Source organism: Onychostoma macrolepis, chromosome 20 (assembly GCF_012432095.1).
Source record: "Onychostoma macrolepis isolate SWU-2019 chromosome 20, ASM1243209v1, whole genome shotgun sequence".
NCBI classification, from domain to species: domain Eukaryota; kingdom Metazoa; phylum Chordata; class Actinopteri; order Cypriniformes; family Cyprinidae; genus Onychostoma; species Onychostoma macrolepis.
The window spans coordinates 12568367-12586994 of NC_081174.1; the positions used below are offsets into that span (position 1 = coordinate 12568367).

At 38.1% G+C, this 18628-nt stretch overlaps 2 protein-coding genes across 3 annotated transcripts in view; both read right to left on the reverse strand.

The window, feature by feature from the left end:
• Positions 1 to 88: 88 nt before the first annotated feature.
• Positions 89 to 10976, reverse strand: ccm2 (CCM2 scaffold protein). Of its 2 annotated transcripts, none has more exons than XM_058756841.1 (10): positions 10637 to 10976; positions 6336 to 6512; positions 5411 to 5494; positions 5145 to 5328; positions 4887 to 5017; positions 4232 to 4367; positions 3963 to 4017; positions 3735 to 3876; positions 3463 to 3601; positions 89 to 2720 (listed from the first exon to the last, which is right to left on the reverse strand). In XM_058756841.1, the coding sequence occupies exons 1-10, from the start codon at positions 10664 to 10666 to the stop codon at positions 2434 to 2436; spliced, it is 1365 nt and encodes a 454-aa protein (XP_058612824.1). In that variant the 5' UTR covers positions 10667 to 10976; the 3' UTR covers positions 89 to 2433. The 2 variants fall into 2 exon arrangements, with proteins under 2 accessions (XP_058612824.1, XP_058612825.1); XM_058756842.1 differs by lacking the exon at positions 10637 to 10976 and adding an exon at positions 7206 to 7335.
• Positions 10977 to 11601: 625 nt separating this feature from the next.
• xkr6b (XK, Kell blood group complex subunit-related family, member 6b) overlaps positions 11602 to 18628 on the reverse strand; it is a 65495-nt gene continuing 58468 nt past the window's right edge. Inside the window, exon 3 of the mRNA XM_058755899.1 lies at positions 11602 to 17912. Within this exon, the coding sequence (XP_058611882.1) occupies positions 16939 to 17912 (974 nt within the window). The 3' untranslated portion in view covers positions 11602 to 16938. The remainder of the gene's footprint in view (positions 17913 to 18628) is intronic.

An 18628-nucleotide genomic window follows, 5' to 3' on the forward strand; every position in this document is an offset into this window, starting at 1 on the left:
AGTCCTACAAAGACCATAAAATGTGATGCAAAGCAAGTCAATTCTTGTGAAATAAGCCCTCCTGTGGCTCAAATGATACAAAAAGCAATGAATGAGGATGCAAGTGTTGCACTTTTTAATAAACTCATACTTCAGTCACGTTCTGTACAGATTACAGAATATTACTTGCATCCATGTTGGATGATACAATCAGTGATTCTGCAAGGCACAATGTTAGATAACTGAAAACTCCGGGACATGAGTGTAATGCAGTGTATGAATATTGCATTCTCAATCAGCCAGAAAACTGACTTTGTCTAATATCCAACTTTTCCAGGTTTTCAGTCAAAACCAAAAATATATAGTGCTACATTTCCTACCTGAAGAAACCCACATGATAATAACTGGGTAATTATAATCAATCCTGGCTGAAACAAATGTAAAAGAAGTGAAAAATATATGTTACAGGAAAAACAAGTGTAACAAGAACAATGACCAGTTAATATAAGGGTGTAAAAAGGGTCAAGTTTTGATTAGCACTTCAGTGCAGGAGGAAATATACTGCACCTCACTTCCATCAGGTTACAAAACACATAAGGCAATGCAGATCACACTTTAGGAAGGCCACTAGGCAATGCTCCAAACTGCACCTTCACACTGATCAGAAGTCGCATTACTATTAAATGAGATTGTGACATCTATGGAAGCTTAATTCTGCGACAGATTTAAAAAAAAAAAAGTTACCTTCAAATGATCATTTCAAAAACTTTTCTCGCAACTGAACATTCTAAACTCACAATAGTCAGAATTGCAAGATGTAAACCGTGAGATATAAATGTGTGATATTGAGAAAAAGGCAGTAGCGTAGCGCAAATCCGCGGGGCCCCCCACAAACCGTAAGTCGGAGGCCCCCCTCCCGGGGTGGGGGTGGGGGAGGGGTAGCGTCACAATATTGGAAATATTTCTGTTTTAAACTGTGAAGGTGCAAACTTTGTGCAAGGCTTATGCCGGTGAACGCCTTTCACCATGAAAGTTAAAGTGACGACGCACGCATTAACGCGGCATATTCTCAAAGATGACGAGAGACGAATCTCCTACTTAATACGTGGTATATAACGGTTTTAATTTATTTTCTTAATGTTTCTCTTGTGGCCCGAACATAGTGAAAACAATGAGAAGAAACGTATTTCGTGTTGAACAGATTGTTTTTGAAAGTCGGTGCTTAAAATAAAGCCGCTCTTGTGTTTCATTGATGACTGAAGTGCTAATTTTATTTAGGCTATAGGCCTATAATTCATTGTAGGCTATAGGCTAATAGACCCGTTTTAAAAGACATTTTTAAAACATTTTCAATGAGGAGCAGCCTACTTCGCATGCACGTCAGTTATGCGGTGATGCGCTATGAAATTATTGCGGAGCAAATTAATTGTAATATTAATTTTATAATAAAAGTAGCTTAATAATAATAGCCAGAATTTAACATTAATTGGAAATGCCAAATACTCTTAATAATAACAATATGTAATGATTTTGACAATATCTCTGTCTATCGTCGATACATGATAATCGTCTTTCAACGCCCTGCGTGCCCGTCCGATACGCCACTGGAAAAAAGACAGAACTGTGAGATAAAGTGTCAATTACCTTTATTTTTTATTTTTATAAATTAAAAAAAAAGATAATTGCGACTTTTTATCTCATAATTCTGACTTTCTCTCAATGGAGATGTATAAACTTCCAATTAAATTTTCATTTAACTCTGACCTTTTCAAATTTTGAGATTTTATCTAAAATTCTGACCTCTCACACAGTTCTCAAATCTTAATTTGAAGATATAAACTCAACTGCAACTTGCAATTCTAAAACAAAAAGTCTGAATTGCGAGACAAACACAACTGAGAGAATTTAAAAAACGTAAGATTTTTTTCTGCTCTTACAATTGAGTTCAACAAAAGTTATGAAGCAATTGAAGTTAACATCTCAGTTGAATTCTTTCTAAGATTTGACTTTCTATCTCGCAATTCTTCAATTTTGTCAGAACTGTGAAGAAAAAGTCAGAATTGTAAAATAAAAGGTAGCAAATACCTTTTTATTCTGTGGTGGAAATAAGCTTTCATACAGATCAGTGTGAAAGAGCAACATCTACCAGCAACAAGGTTTCTCATTAGTGGTAGCAGATACTGCCAATAAACATCCCAGAAGAACACAACTGCTGTCCACAGCAATACATGATCCTTCTATTACAAGTCTTGAAAATCACAATTATCAAATCTAAAAAAATCCGTTTGTGTTAATATGGCACAACATATAAAAATAAGGATGATGGCCAGGAAGTGGTATCCATACATTATCCGAACTCCAGCATTGTCAGATTTGATGGACAGCAATATGGGCCGATGGCCCATGTGATTATCTCAAGTGGTGATTGGCAAGTCACTGACCCAGTGTGTGACATCAAGACGACACGCCGTCCTGGTCCATACTGCTTCCTAACGCTTCAATGTCATTGCTTATGTCTGAAATCATCCGGTCCCATTCGTCTCCCTCAGAGTTGGCCGTTCCTTCATCTGATCCGCCCGCAGCACCGTTTCCATTAGTGGTGGAGTCTGACGCAGAGCTTGTCGTGCGTTTGTAACGTCCAAAGCTGTCCGTTATGATGCCGCGGCCATCCTTCACGCCGATGGTTTCCAAAAAGTTCTCAAAGTGCTGGCTGTCCTTCTCAGGAATGAAAGGCCGCAGTCCTGGAGTGGAGAAAGCGGAACTGAATTCAGTAAATGAAGAAATTCTCCAACACAGGTCGATAAGAACAATTTGTGACACAAATTTCAGCACAAATCATTTGAACCTGTCAAAATGTCTCACACATTTAACAAAGAGGCTGTTATTGAAGGATGGAGTTAGCAGCAACAAAACTGGACATGGCAGCAAACTCTCAAACTGCTGGTAGTTACTCATCTACCACGTAAATTAAACATTCACATATCACAAGTCTTAAAGATACAGTAGCAAAAATCTGTACATTTAATTCTACGTGTCAGTGAGACAGTGGAAAATCAGTTCAGTTACAATTTATATTATTTATTTTTAAAGAAATATTTATTTAAAACATTCTACTAAGTGGACTCCAGAGAAAAAAAATGAAATGATGAATAATGTATATGGAATGACTTAATTTAAAATAACAAAAAGCTAAATCAGTAAAATAAGTTTATTTTCAGTTATTTTAATTTGAGTAATTTTGTTATGTTTGTTGTTATTTTTAATTAGTTTTTGTTTTTTGATATTTAGTTTAAATTTTTTTTTCTTCCCCCATTTAGTATTTGTTTTATTTCAATTAATGAAAGCAATTCATAGTTTTAGTTAACAATAACAACTCTGCATACATTAATGTTAAAGATTTGTGTATAAAGTCAGTGAGCAATGAGTAGTCTATAGAAAACAGCTATGTTTAAAACAAATTTAACACCTTAACATGTAACTAACCCAGGAGGAGGAACTTCCTGCTGTCTCCGTAAAGCTGACGCAGGTTGATGCAGAACTCATGGATGGAGGCTCCGTTTCTGTACTCACGTAACAGTGTGGCAAACTGCTGTATCTCCTGAGATGACAGCTTTGTCCTCAACTATTGCAGAGGATGACAGGAAAACAGAAATGCATGATGGGATCATTTATTATGCAAAAACTAATTACAGACTCTAATAACAGATCTTCAAATGTTTTTTTTTATACACTGCACTCTACACTCAAACACTCACTGTGGTCATGTAGTCTTGTAGCAGTTCAGCAGCTGTTGTGCTTAGTTCACTCTCACTGGTTGTTATGGTTTGTGGTGAGGCTGGGGTGGAGGAGGGGGAGGGGCTAGAGGAGTGTCCCGCCTCTAGAGAACTTTGGAAAGTACTGAGATTGGACAAAGACACAATGATTGCTCAATTCAAGAGATAAAATGGCACATTACTGCAGAGGACAGTTGAAACGATACTCACAATGTGCTCGCCTCTGCCTCAAACACTTCTTTGGCATCTTTGCTCGAGGAGTCCTCTTTTATTGGAAAAATAAGGAAAGTATTTAGAAATGTTTCATTTTGCTACAAGGTCAGTGTGATATGAACAGACTAAGCGTCAGGAAACATAAATACGGTTCCAATAAACCACCCCAGATGAAAAAGTGATGTGAAACTGACTGTGGTCTGTGGTTTTGGGCAAGCACAAATTTACTGGGAAATCCCAAAATTATGAAGTTGTTGCCTACTCACCGCTGCAGATCGAGAGATGCCTGATGGGGGTTGTGGCTCCATCAAAGATGGCCCTGTCCAGGAAGTCAATGGTGGACTCTGTGTAGACGATCTGGAAGACTTGACTGAGTAGAAGACAGAGCTCCTCTGCCGCAGCCTACAAATCCAGAGCTCACGATAATCAAACCAGTGCTGCTTTTATTAAAGCTGCAGTCTGTAACTTTTGGCGCTCTAGCGGTCTGGTTAATAAACAGAACTGAGTGCGTGTTGCGGAAGAACATTGTAGCCGGAGCTACTTCTCTCCGTTTATGTCTATGACGAATCACGCAGGTACTGGGCTACTCCGCAGCGGTACCTACCCGAACCAGTCTAAATAGTCCGAATATAAACACTTATTATAGCCTAGGTGTACCGTTGTGATTCAGGAAAAGCTAAAAACACGGTTTGGAAAATGGATTGTACTCGCTTATTATATAAATTTTGAATACAAAAAAAGTTACGGACCACAGCTTTAACATCAAAAGTAACAGTACACTGCACAAAAGCAGTAGTTTTTGCAATAAATGACTTACACAAAAACTTAATTCTGTATGGTTTGTCAAGACAAAAAAAATGCAGAATATGCCACTTTATTTGAACACACAAAATATGGTCCTTTTAGATGACCAAAGCCAACCTTGTTGTCGACGGCCAGCACAAGCAGGCAGCAGACCTCCACAAGCACAGCTCCACTCTCCGAAAGAGAGCTCAGAGTGGGAGATTTTGACATCTCTGTACTATGACATGGAGAACTACCAGGCTCCTGAGCTGCAAACGCAAATCACACCCCATGGTAAGAAAACCCAAAATTATTTTCACACATTATCCTATAAAAAATGTCCATTACTGTTTCTGTTTCGCTTTTTGTGTAATGCTCATTCACATTACTGCGTACCTGTTTTTAGCACCACAAGGTGGAGTGAGTCGTCTCTGATGTAGGACACAGCTGCGATGTCATGAATGGGTACGCGGAGAATGATGTCTTCTCCGTCGCGCCACACGAGCTTCACATTGTATGCTGACAAACTGACAACAGCATCCTGCTCTGATGTCAGCTGCCCTGCCAACTGATGAGACTTCTGCAAAACACATTAGAGAAGCAATGTGGGAAGTTATCTTCATATTGCAAAATAAGGCAATGCCATTGACTGTTACTCTTACCCTGGCATTGTCAATAAGCTGCAGAACTTCTGTGCGGCTGGAGGGATTCAGATATCCAGGAACTGAGGTCAGCTGTCCCAGATACTACAATAGTAATAATAACAATAATAATTTAGAGCCTTTCTAGAAAACACTATCACTTTACAGAGCACAATAAACAGGAAATTCATGAAAAACAATTATTTATATAAAAAAAAAGGCAAAAAATAAAATAAAATAGAGATACAGGGATAAACCAAGAGACTGCACTTCATAGTTCTTTTCTTTTATTTATTTTTTGTCCAGAATCTAGGAGCAGGAGTGTTAACCTGCCACCCACGGAATTCCCTAACTAGCTAGCTAGGAAATTAAGAGAGGGAAGGGAGAAATCACAGCAGTTGATATAAATGTTGGTATCATCAGCATAACAGTGGAAACCATGGTGCCTCATTATCTGTTGAAATAGGGGCACAAACCACAAATAGAAGCGGACCAAGTATCGAACCCTGGGGGATGCCATAGGTTGATTAGGTAAAGGTTTTGTAAAAATGACTTGCTGCAAGATGAGATCCTGTGAAGAGCTTGTGGCAAACACTGTCAAATGCAGACCTTGAATCCAAAAGAAGAATATTACGGTAACTGAGGGTTGAGTCTTTTACACTCTCTCAAGTTTAATTGGACACACTGCCTTTGATGGCAACAGCAAAAGATCTGGGAAGGGTTTTCTCCCCGATAAAACAATAAACACCTATTCAGTTTCATATGCTAATTATGCATGACCATTTGGTTAGCATTTATTTGCATTTCCTATGTTTTAGTTTTCCTAGTCTGCATTCCAACCAGTACAGTTGGTTCTTTCTACCTTTGCTAATAGCTTTTTTCCCCCCAAACAAAATGGTAAAATGAGCACATAATACAATAGCACAAATTTGAAGGCGAGAAATACCTTAACTTCCTTCTCAATGTAGTCATTGAGCAGAATGTCTGGGTCGATACGGTGGTCCGGGAGAGAGAGGGAGAAGGTGTGGAGGGCCCTGCGCTCAGTGGACTTCTCCAGAGCCTTCTTATCTCTCCCCTTCTCTCCTTTCAGAAACACCCGCTTGAACGGAGACACAATACCTGGCTGAAGAAAGAAAGAGAGAAAGAGGAAATCACATCACAACCAGAGGAAGTCAAAAAAACAAGAGCTTTTTTCAGCATGACCATAATTTTATGAGTTTGGTCAGTGGCTAACTGCGGCAAAATGATTTTTGCTCATGTCTTGCTGATACACTTCACACCGACGACATCTTTGCATTCTGTGTTCTGGACTGATGGAGCAACCGTTACTACAACAATCCCAAGCCTGTAAATACATCAGCCTCCATGAACGTGCAGGTTATTCTGAATCAAGTTTAGCAATATGCAGTTTCTTTTAAAACATTCAACATAGGCTAAATCAGCAAAACAGATGCTTTAACACGCTGTCCTTACCCTTCAAATGTACTACTGGCTTAAAACAACAACACAATCAACTAGTCTCAGTACTACATTGACTTAAGGGCTTTTATGAAACCCTATACCTTTGCGAAGCATAATGAAATCGACATTCATGGAAAAAGGCTGCTACTTACTCTGTGGTAAACCTAACCACTAATGTCAGCTTGCTATCCAAAAGAAAAGTCTCTAAGCTTTTGGAAGTAGTCAAGGCTGAAACCTGGAGGCGGACTGAATGTTTAGGCAACCACGTTGTATTTCAAAGTCTGTGGATTTGTAATGGTGAACAGCATACTAAAATTATATTTAAGAAAAGCAGCAAGAGTTCTGTGAGCCCTACCTCTGTCTCCATGATCAGTTACTTTGACAGCACAATGGAAACTTGTGGCGCACGACAGCTGTACTATGCAACAAGCCGACTACTGTTGCACGCTGCTCTCAAAACAGGTTGCATGTGGCTTGTGACAAATGAGGGCTAACTCCCTCAAAGCAGCAAGAGAAACCACACCCCACGACACACGCGTCCTCACACACAAACACTCATGTTCTGCCTTAAGCTATAGTTCATGCAATCAGGAAGAACAGAAACCACCATTTCCTGTGATGAAACACCCAAACAAAGTGAAAAAAGGTTATAGAAGCAGCTGTCCTTCTATAATATGATCTCCAATTATGCCATTCTGTTTAAATAACTGCTTTGAGGAAACAGGACTTCGGGTGCATCACACTAGTAGGTGCAACATACTGGGCTATGTAGGAAGTAATTAATAAAGAGGAACTACCAAAAATAATTATACCATTTTAGAGTACAACACCACAAACAGTCTAGAAGTCTATTCCAGTTAAGCAGTTGAAGATCAGCCCAATCCCTCATTATAATGAATTTAGTACACAACTATATGGCTCTTGATAATAAATATAATTTAACAATATTAATACATTAACATTGCACTATAAGCATTTTATTATAGGCCTGGCTTAAAATGCAAATTTTACACAATATTTAACAGAGGACCCCTGCTCCATTGTATATCCACCAAGGAGTCTTTGTCCTCAACAAGGTGGAGGAGCCCTGATATTCAAAGTATTCAAAAACATCCCATGGAGCCTAGTATAGCAAAGCTAATTCATAACATTAGATGTTATCATGTGTGAGCAACGAATCTATGATATATTCTGTCTAAGACAAGCCTAATTCTTTCACATACTAAATTATTGAACAGTCAAGAAAGGAGACACTAAAGGAACATCAACATTTCATGAGTCTGCGTCCTTCTGAAATTTCAGAAAACAAGGTGTACAGGTGATCCTCGCCTGGATTTAACAGACATACCCTTCAAAGGTTACCAGTAAGATTTTTAAAAAGAAATTATTACTTTTATTCAGCAAGGACACATTAAATTGATCAAAGGTGACAGTAAAGGCATTTGAGTCATGGCATATCAAATCAACTAAATTTCGGAAACTTTTTTCTGAAGAAAGATAAACATGTACAGTGATGAAAGCCAAATTATTAAATGTTGACAATATATATTTACTGAGTAATCCACTATTTTGTAGAGGAGGTTTTTCACCTGAGATTATAATGAATTTACAATGACTTTAGAAAAATGGCAGCTGCATCATTATGTTATTTTTACACAGGGATTGGCTGGTTTATTAGTAAAATCTGTTGACTTTATCTTTGTTGCATTATGTGGCAATGGTGATCATTGGTAAAAGGCATTTTTCAAGATTTTTCTCCAAAGTTCACATGCCTGTAACTCAAGAAGTATTAAAGATATTTTAATGACCTTTTACATATTGAGTCTTAAAAAACATTGCTTTTGGCATCTTCATTTTTAAGGCCCTATATCTTTCAGTGCCAGAGATACTGTAATTTCAATATGGCTCCAGAAATAAATTCTTAAATTGTACACATTTTTAGTGGTCAAAAACTGTTCCAAGAAACTATTAAAATACTATAAAAAATTTACTGTTTTACTATATTTTTTGAGCACAAGAGACTTTTTTCAAAGCCATTTAAAAAAAATCTCACCAACACCAAACTTTTGAATGGTAGATTATATAAAAATATTTTATTGCTTTAAGTCTATTTATTTCAGATTTTACAAAAGCTGCTGTTTACATTACCAAGCAACATAAATATTCTTAATATAAAACAAAATTTCACAATGATTTTGACAGTAAATAACTCAATGCCTCCACCCTGTGGCCACTTGGGGAAACTGATTCTCTCTGCTAAATCAGACAACCAAAACATTCATTAACACATTAATAAGGACTGAAAACCCAACCTTTGAGAGATTACACAACATCCTACAAGTCTATGATAACTGATTTGCTTTGACTGAGGAAAAGAAAGCATCCGTCACACAGTGGTGATTAAGACGCAGACACAGGTGGCGTCACTTCCTGTCTGAATCTTTGGAGAACCCAACCCTGCATTCTCCCCTGTGTATGAGGAGGAAAGTCTGAGCTCGGCATGGAAACACCTCCCCTACAAAAACACTGATCTGATAGGAAACATCACATCATAAGAACCCTGTCTGTGATCCTGCCATTCCTCACATCAGATAATGCAGTTCCTGCAGGCCTATTGACTTCCTCATCGAACAGATGAGTTATTCTCTACATCGACTCAATACAGGGACAGACAGGAGGCTTTTAAGGTCTAAGAATTTTATTTTAACAATTAGGCTAATGCCCAAAAATGTGTAAACTGTACTCACAAAATCACAAACACAGATTTGTAGAGCCATTCCCACAATTTAGAAATCTCTGCTAAGACAGTAGCTAAAATGTAGATGTTATCATCATTAATAATAATTTAAATTTTTATATTTACATTATATTTTAAATATATTCAAACAAATTTAGTTTAAAAAAAATTATAAACAAAGTTTATCTTGTTAATATTATATATAATATTTATAATATATAAAATATTCTATACATGCATACACACATACATATAGCAAATGTTAGTAAACGTATCTGGAAAGTTTTTAAGAAAAGCCAGGATGTATTTTTCATTCTAATTTTAGGTTCACAACTTCGAACTTAAAATGTATTAAGAGCTAATGCTATATGGCAGTTTTGGCTCTTTTTTTTGTTTGTTTATTTATGTGATATATCATATTTTTATATTTACTACAATGTAAAATTCCAATATTTTAGGATTATATCTATTAAGAAAATCAGTGTAGACATTTCTTAATTGGAGGACCATGCTGCGATACTATGGATGCGGTTTATGAATCTTTGAGTAGCTACTGATTGTATAGATCAGTACAAAAAACTATAAACAGACAGCACAGATTTGAAAATGCAGGTCCAGATTGATTGTATCTCAAATATTTTTCTACGTGACCATAGGGGGGCTCTGTAAATCTCTGACCGAAGTATGAGTGAGATACTAAATGGCACAAAGTAACTCAGAGGAAAATGACAAGAGACAGATATGCAACAATCACAGTAAAGTCACATGCTGAGATTCTCAGGTTATTTCGGGTGATGCGTCTCAGTAAAGCGACTAACATAAATAATAACCAGCAAGTCCCCTAACGTTACTAATCCAGTCAAGTAACGGCAAAACGCATAGAGACTCCTCTAAATATCACTAGTGACAAGAATAAAATGTGGGCGTTTTTATGAGGCTGAAGAGAGATAATACAGCTGTTTATCTGTGGTTAGGCCAACACTTTTCAGCTACTAACCGGTTTGTGGCTCATGCGCGTTAACTCTTATAATATTACAGTGTTGACTTACCTTTTTGACTTTCTTTACGTCATCCTCCATCTCTATGTACAAAAGCTCTTCATTTTAATTGTATTAGATGCAGTGATGTCCACGGGTCCAGTGCCATCTGCCTCATACACGTCCACGGAGGCGCTTTACCGAGCTAAACTAAACTAAACACCGATCCAAATCACGTGTTCGTGGATCGGAAATAAACGACTAACCTTCTTAATCGTGCTAAAAATAGGGATTTATCCAGAAGGGGACAGAGACCGATAAAATGTCATAAAATAAAACAAAAACAGCAACAAACTTTTCAATCCTGCCGCCATTTTGGGCGTAGGACGTCTACCCACAGTGCTTTGCGAGACAAACAGAAAACCTCATAAGCGCATATTAAACTACAAGTTAAATGGTCTTATTCATAAACCCTGAAAATGAAAGATTTAGGTCAGTTTAGTATGTTTTAGATTGTGCGTTTTTACTCAAACGATAGTAAGTAATTGTAATAAGTTCTAGTCATTGTGAAGCAGAATTCACCAAGCGTTGGATTGTACAGTGGCTCTTTAAAGAGGGGACTGGGGCCCACTAGGGGGCCTCAGCAAACTTCTTAAAAGGCTACAAGACGACTTAAATAACATAATTACAACAATTTACCTTAATTAAAATGCCATAAACGTCGTTTTGAACATATAATGTGACATAGCCTACTTCTAATTTGAATCTGTTCCCTCAACAACATTTGTCTTAATTTATGGATTTACTTAGTTATTTTAGACTATTGATACTTCATCTGTTGTAACCACCACCAAAGTAACATAGTTATTATTGTTAATCAGATCCCCCCCCCAGTCCTGAATGTGGTTACATGCTTGGATATATATGAATAAGTTATGAATTCTGAATACATTAGAGTGTTTCATAACTTTCTTCACGGTAATTCGATTGAAGCAATTTGATGATAAAAATGAATTATAATAATGTAATATCTTTATTAAACAACAATTTGTTACTCTGGGAAATCTATCTCTATCATATCAGTATACATTCACATACACATCGGAACATATACATTAGTATATAACCACTTTGATCTGTCATTGGGCAAATTCTGCATAAACATAAAGCATACAGTTTTGTATATATGTACTCACTTTCAAATACTATACTTATTTTTCCAGTCTTCAGTGATGAACAGTCTCATATATAGATCTACAGTAAGGCTCAACATATTCTTTTTTTGTCAATATGATATTCCCTTTTTCACCTAAAAACCAAAGTTTACAAAATCAACCGTAGCACCATATGTTGTCAGTATTAGTATATTTTTTCCCAAAAATAAGGTCTAATGCATTACTAGACATCGGTTTTGTTCTCAAATAATGGCAATCAAACAAAACAATTTACTTTCATTTGTATTTGACAACATCAAATAAATCTTTTTTTTTTCTCAACATAAGTAATAAGTACAGTCAGTTATGAAAAAAGAAATGTTACAGATAGTAGCAAATAATTTGCTTAACTTTGTGCCTTCTTTCTTTAACACCCCATGTGAGAAATACAATGACGATCTAACACAATCTGTTTTACAGGTAATTTACCCGTGTCCAACAGCATGGATAACAACTCTAAAATCAGCAGCAATTCATCTGACAACCATAATCATTAATAAGATCATTTTCCAACAAAATATACAGCCAGATCTACAATAACAGAAGAAATACACATAAGTTTAGGACATAGAGATGACAGGAATATACAACACAGCAATCACCTTCTATTATGTTTAGCGATCCCTTTTTTACCAGTAGTACTTTTAGGCCTGTATAGATGAATGTCAAAATGATGCATTTTCATATTTTTTTTCTCTTACGAGAAATCCTAGTGCAGATTCTAAACACCTAAACATATTTTTTAAAAACAAATATACATAAAAATAAACAGAAATTCGGGGAAGAAGTAAAAAATAAACATTTTTGCTGCACCAATGCTTCTTTGTACAGCTTGAAACATAATAAATGGCACCATATTTCAAAGAGAGATGTTTGGCTGTAAACTGTGTTGAGGTGCTTGTTCTTCCAGAGAGGAAAGTGTCCGTGAGCTTAAAGAGGCAGGTCTATCAGACGGTGGCCTTGCTTAGTGAGCCACAACAGGGATCCTGCGGTCCACATTCGTGGTAGCACCTTTAGAATATGTTGATAAGCACCAGGTCAAGAAACAAAAATGCACCGTTTTGTGGTTGTTTCGTCATCAGGACTTTTGGCTCTATATCAGTTGCGGAACCACTGTACAGAACTGGATTTGATGAGCGTGTAGAGAACCCTGGAGCGATGGGTGGGACGTTGCATTGAAGAAAACATGCACGTGTGTTGGAGGGGTCACCATAGGATGCATTTTGCGGGCATGCTAAGAATCCAAAGGATGTAGAAGCAGTCTGAAGATGGTTCAGCACTAGAGGCCTTTAAAAATGTGTCCAATGCCATCTCAGGTTTAAGTTAAAATATTCGACCCAGTGAGCACCATATTTACGTACCCCACTTCTTCTATTCTTATTGGTCTACACACATTTTTTCTTTTTTTTCTTCTTTTTTTTTTTTGCAGGCATAAATCCATTTGGCTAGACATTTTTGTTCACAAGACATACGACAGAGAGAAAAGATTAACTTGTTGGCACTACAGCTCATTCATTTTGCAAGACAGAGGAAGGCATAGACAGAAGTACATTAACAATCATTAAATAAATTGCTAACTTCATCATAACTGTCATTTAGTACCCAAACAAACCAAATCTCATTCCTTTTTCACATCCGGACATAAACAAAACCCTCGAGAATAGTCGAATGGAACCGGTCTGTGTATTTCATTTTCAGGAAAAGTGTGGAACCCAACATTCAAGTAGATGTTAAGTATTGCCTTTAAGTTGTAATAAGCAGATCATTTCGTTTTGCAAAGATTTACCCGGAGAGCACTTCCTGTGTGGGTATGGGACAAAATTGACTGGCTTGTTACAGTACTGAGCGAAATATGAATGGAGATAGAGACACTGGCATTGTTGTTTGCTGCACTGGCTGCCATGGCTACACAGAAGCACCCAAAAAGACAAGGCACCACAAAGAATCAGATATTAGAGACTGGTCCCACTTACCCATCCCACCCTCCAAGTCTACAAATGGCGGCATGACTTTAATATCAACTAATCTGATGTGTAACTTGTTTGACTAGTAAGGCAGTAATCTAAAACGAACCAATTCGGAATTATATGCATGCTGTACAGGGTTGGATTTGTTGCAAATCCCGCCCTATATCTGATCAAACGTGGCGATGTTGGTCACTACACATGCTAGTGGAATAATAGAAGAAAATATCACAGTGTAGTTGAAAATATCCCCTGGACTGTCTTACCTCAAGTGCGTTAGCAGTTACCGATTCTGTAATTGGACTACGAACGTATCATGGGATGCCAGGCAGCCGAGTCACGCAACCATAAGAACGAGTAGTCGTTGTACACGTCATAGCGTAACAGGGTTGGTGATATCCCAGCAAACAACAGTGCATCAATGTGCCAAGCACCTACAGAAGTGGAATATCGGTGACTTTTTAGGCACTGGAAGGGAACAGGGAACAGGGAACAGGAAACGGAACTGTTTCGTTTTGTAGCTTAAACTGAAAACCTGATATTGCAAGGGTTACGGAATATTGACGTTTTGTAATAAGAATTGCATGAAATTGCCTGCCCGTCCCCCGTTCCCTTTGGCCAGGTTATAAATCCAAGTTGTTATCTTGAAACATAGTCTTTGCATCCGAATATCCCAGATAACACTCGCATGAGAGGGGTGGAGGGGTCAGAGCAGCAACCAAGGATGGAGCTGAAGAGGTAAGACCTACAAACCAAAGTCACAAGCATACACACACATGAATACACACATTCACTGATATATATTGTCTATCCTCATGTTCTTTTCCATCCCTGGCAAATAAAACCCTCCACCTTGTCGACTACAACCGATCTGAAGTCTGCTTGGAAAATTTCAGCAGGCACAAATGGGGTTTGTAGCAGCCCATGCGGTGAAACTTGGCATCCCATGTTAATGTCTGCATTTATCTCGTCTGGATGCTAAACAAAGCATCAGAACAACAAAAATTACCTCAGCCCTCACAGAGCAATTCATTCATTCTCAATTGAATTGATGAAATCAGGGGAAAATTACCTCAGGATTGGAGGTAAACAAGTGGCTTTTTGTAGAGGCAACCCTCAGGTTTGTTTTAAGTGCACCATATATAGGATACTGAAAAAAAAACAAACATAAAATGGGACGTTTAATTCAATTATTTTGCACATTAGAAACCCTCATTCGTTGGTTGGCACCTGGCAACCCAATCAATCCTCAATATGTGCAACCTTGGCATGCATTCGATGGTGGTGTATAAACTTAGCTAATTTCAGGCAAAAGCAACACCTTTTTCTCCAATCATTTCAAAGTACATTTTCAAAAAAATATTGCACAATTCAAATAAAGAACCTTTTTCTTTTATCAAAAATGAGTATAGTACATTTTGAATGCGAATGGTATACCATTTACATGTGTAAATGTGTCAAGGTTCTTCACCTTTTGAGAAACCATTAGCCTTTTTCTGAAGAAAAGGTTTAAGTGGACAGAAAAATGCAATTTTTTACAGGGAATGATGGAGGAGTACTAAAGGTTAGAGTTGGGCACCATACACTGCAAATATTTATTTTCATCATTATACTGTAAAAATGGTAACAAGCAATAGTTACATTAAAGATCAGTTTTCTAACCCATGATTTAACCCTCAGAAATAACTTTGATGTAACCTATTTCATTAAGGTTTGTTTAGACATATTAATATTTTTTCCTTGAATAAAACCAATTAATTTACATGTTAAATCACATAAAGCACATTTTGTAAATTATATGACAAAATATGTTTAACAGAGTATTATTATTTAATTTGTGTGTGTGTGTGTGTGTGTGTGTGTGTGCGTGTGTGTGTGTTTATGGAAGGACCTATTTAAGGAAATATGTCCTATTTATTCTTTCTAGCTTTCATCAGTTGCACTCACATATAATATAAATGGGTTAAAAAATATATCAGTGGACCATATTAAAAAATAATAATAATCATATGCACTACCGTTTAAAAGTTTTGGGTATATTTTAGACGTTATTACTCTAGTTTTCAATGTCAAATGATCCTTCAGAAATCATTCTAATATGATGACTTTGGTGCTCAAGAAACATTTCTTATTATTAATATGGAAAGCATTCATGCTGCTTAATATTTTTGTGGAAACCGTGGTACATTTTTTAAAGATTCTTTGATGAATAAAATGTTCAAAGAACAGCATTTATTTGAAAAAGAAAAGTAATTACATTATTATTTAAACAGAATAGAAAAGTTGTACTGTTTACTGTCACTTTTGATCAATTTAATGCATCCTTTTTGCTTACTAAGCCCAAACGTTTGAACGGTAGTGCATATAAGAAAATATGTCCCATTTATTTCGACATAGCAGTCATAAAGTGCACTCTCACATACTATAGATGGGTTAAAAAAATTGTGGGCCATATGTAAAAAATTCAAATATTCAACTCAGATTACAGAGCTGAATATATCACATCACTAGTGAGATTCAGTAGGAAAAGACATGTTAAGATAAATATTAAGGCCCTTGATGATCAAAACAGTGGTGGCAGTGTAATATGGTAGGCCGTCACCAAAATTTAACACCAATTTCTACATGACATCATTGCATTTTATTTGTAAAATGATTGTACCTTTTTGGTGCACTTTCCCAACAATTTCAAGCCTCTTCCCCCTTTATCAAAGGAGAAAAGGAGTGGGACATCGTGTGCTTTTTTTGACAATCAAATGTGCTTTTTAGTGTCTAGCTAATATTGACTCATTTGCCATTTTTAAGATCAGTTGTCACCACAACTGTCTGGGAAAAACGTAGGCACAAAATGGTAAAAGCGAAATTAGAATGAGGATGCTAAAGACTATGTTCCTCCATCATTCCCATCGTGCACATGTCAGAGGCGACAGGGCCACAAACACCATCAAACATACACATTAGCCGAACATTCACACCATAGTAACCCAATCTAGGGAATGTTGTATTTCGGACTTTTTGTTCTCCAACTCTACACTGTTAGTCAAAATATATTTTGAATATTCTCTGTTTAGACTCTTTTAGATGCACTCTTATAGCTTGAGAGCACAACTAAATAAAAACTCTGAAGAAAAAGCACCAAGGGAAGTGGAGAACCAGAGAGGGCATGAGAGTAGAGAAAGAGCGGCATCGCGCACCTTCACAGGGAGGACTCGTACTGGAGCAGCTCGTAGAGGAGGGGTCCATCCCTGTACCTGATGCCCACTGCATTGGGGCTGATGTACTGGAGGATGTTTATGGTCCGCCGCAAACGTCGGTCAACAAAGTGAGCATCCCAGGCGGGGTAGCGCTTCCTGGGCATATCGATCTTGATGAGGGGCCCCTCGGGGGGGATGGGCCGACCCGCCGCATCAGTGGGTTCTGTGGATCTCACCTGGAACACTGGCAGACAAGTGTCTGTGGCGGCCTCCTCCGGCTCGCTGTAGTCCCCTGAAGCCATCCCCCTAGTCGGGGTGGCTTGGGAGCCCCGAGGTCCCGGAGTGGGAGCCATGGGCTCAGCCTCGGGTGGTAAGGGGAGGCCCCAGAGCAGCTCAGCACAGCAGGAACTGGCTAGCACCCTCAGCCGGGGCCCCATGGGATGCAGGACCCCGTAGTAGAGGACCATGCAGGCCACTCCGGAGGCAAAGCACAGGAAGACGCCGCAGAGGGCGGATGCAGCGTAGGAGTCGGTAGTGACCGGGTCTCTGTAGGTGTACCACAGAGCAGTAAGGATGGTATTTTCCACCAGCACCAGCGAATAATAAACCACCATGCGGAATCGGGTCCTTCCCTCCTTGACGTTAAACCAGCAGAAGACGTAGACCACGCCTACCACCATGTTGAATAGCACCTCCTCCCACTTGGACATACAGAAGTCGGTGCCTCCGTGGATTACCCAGAAGGCCATGGCACACCAGTGCAGCACCACAAAAATGCCAAAGTAGATGTGGAAAACCGAGGCAAAGAGGGCGAAAGATAGCGCCCGAGAAGAAATGGTGAAGAAACGCCACAGAAGATGCACCAATGCTCCCCGATAGCTCATGCTCTTTTGGTCGTCACGGGAATCGCGAAGAAGCTTGTGGTACGAGGCCAGAACCCAGGAAAGAGAGAGGAGAGACGTGATTGCCGACACACCTGGACAACAGAGAGACATACAATTATACTTATTCAATTTGCAAAGTGTCGTTGCTTGTTTATAGTTGGAATTAATATGAATATTTAAAAAATAATAATAATAATTGTAATTGTAATGTGAGTAAATCATAGGGTAATTTTAATTTGTGGGTGAACTATCCCTTTAAGATAGTATCAGTATCAGGACCACAATGAACACATTAAAGCGTGTTTCAAATTCCAGGTTCTAATCTGTCTGTTATTCTAACACACTGCAATCTTTGGAAATTTTCAGTGTGTCAAAAAAGAACAAAATCACAATGCATTATGTACTGTGATGAATAACATAAACTGTCTGTATCCAGTAATGCTCATGAAAAGCACGCTAACACATACAAACAGCATCAATCATTGTCTTATCATTTCTACAACACCTGCCTACCATTTGTTGGAGACATTTTCCAAAACACACCTTTTTCTTGTTCTATATATCTTTTTTCAAAGACATTTACCATTCATCCTGCTGAGCTCAGACTTCATGTTCATAAAGGCGACTGAACTGCTGGCAGTGCTGTCACCTCAAACGTAAGAAATGGTCTTACGGCTCAGATTATCTGCTGCACATCAGAAAAAACATGCTCCCCACAAACACAGCTGATCATTCAAAAGGTTTCAGCCAGGGAGGGCCTTATTCTTAGATTTATCCACAAGTCAGCCTTTTTTCCAGATGCACAGTA

What these genes read in the sequence shown, in the direction of transcription:
- ccm2 (XM_058756841.1), bottom strand. Translation starts at nt 10,666, where the DNA reads ATGGAGGATGACGTAAAGAAAGTCAAAAAG. An exon ending in CCTTGTGGTGCTAAAAACAG is followed by an intron (nt 5,018 to 5,144) that starts GTACGCAGTAAT and finishes TTGCGTTTGCAG; the next exon opens with CTCAGGAGCCTGGTAGTTCT. An exon ending in TACAAGACTACATGACCACA is followed by an intron (nt 3,602 to 3,734) that starts GTGAGTGTTTGA and finishes CCTCTGCAATAG; the next exon opens with TTGAGGACAAAGCTGTCATC.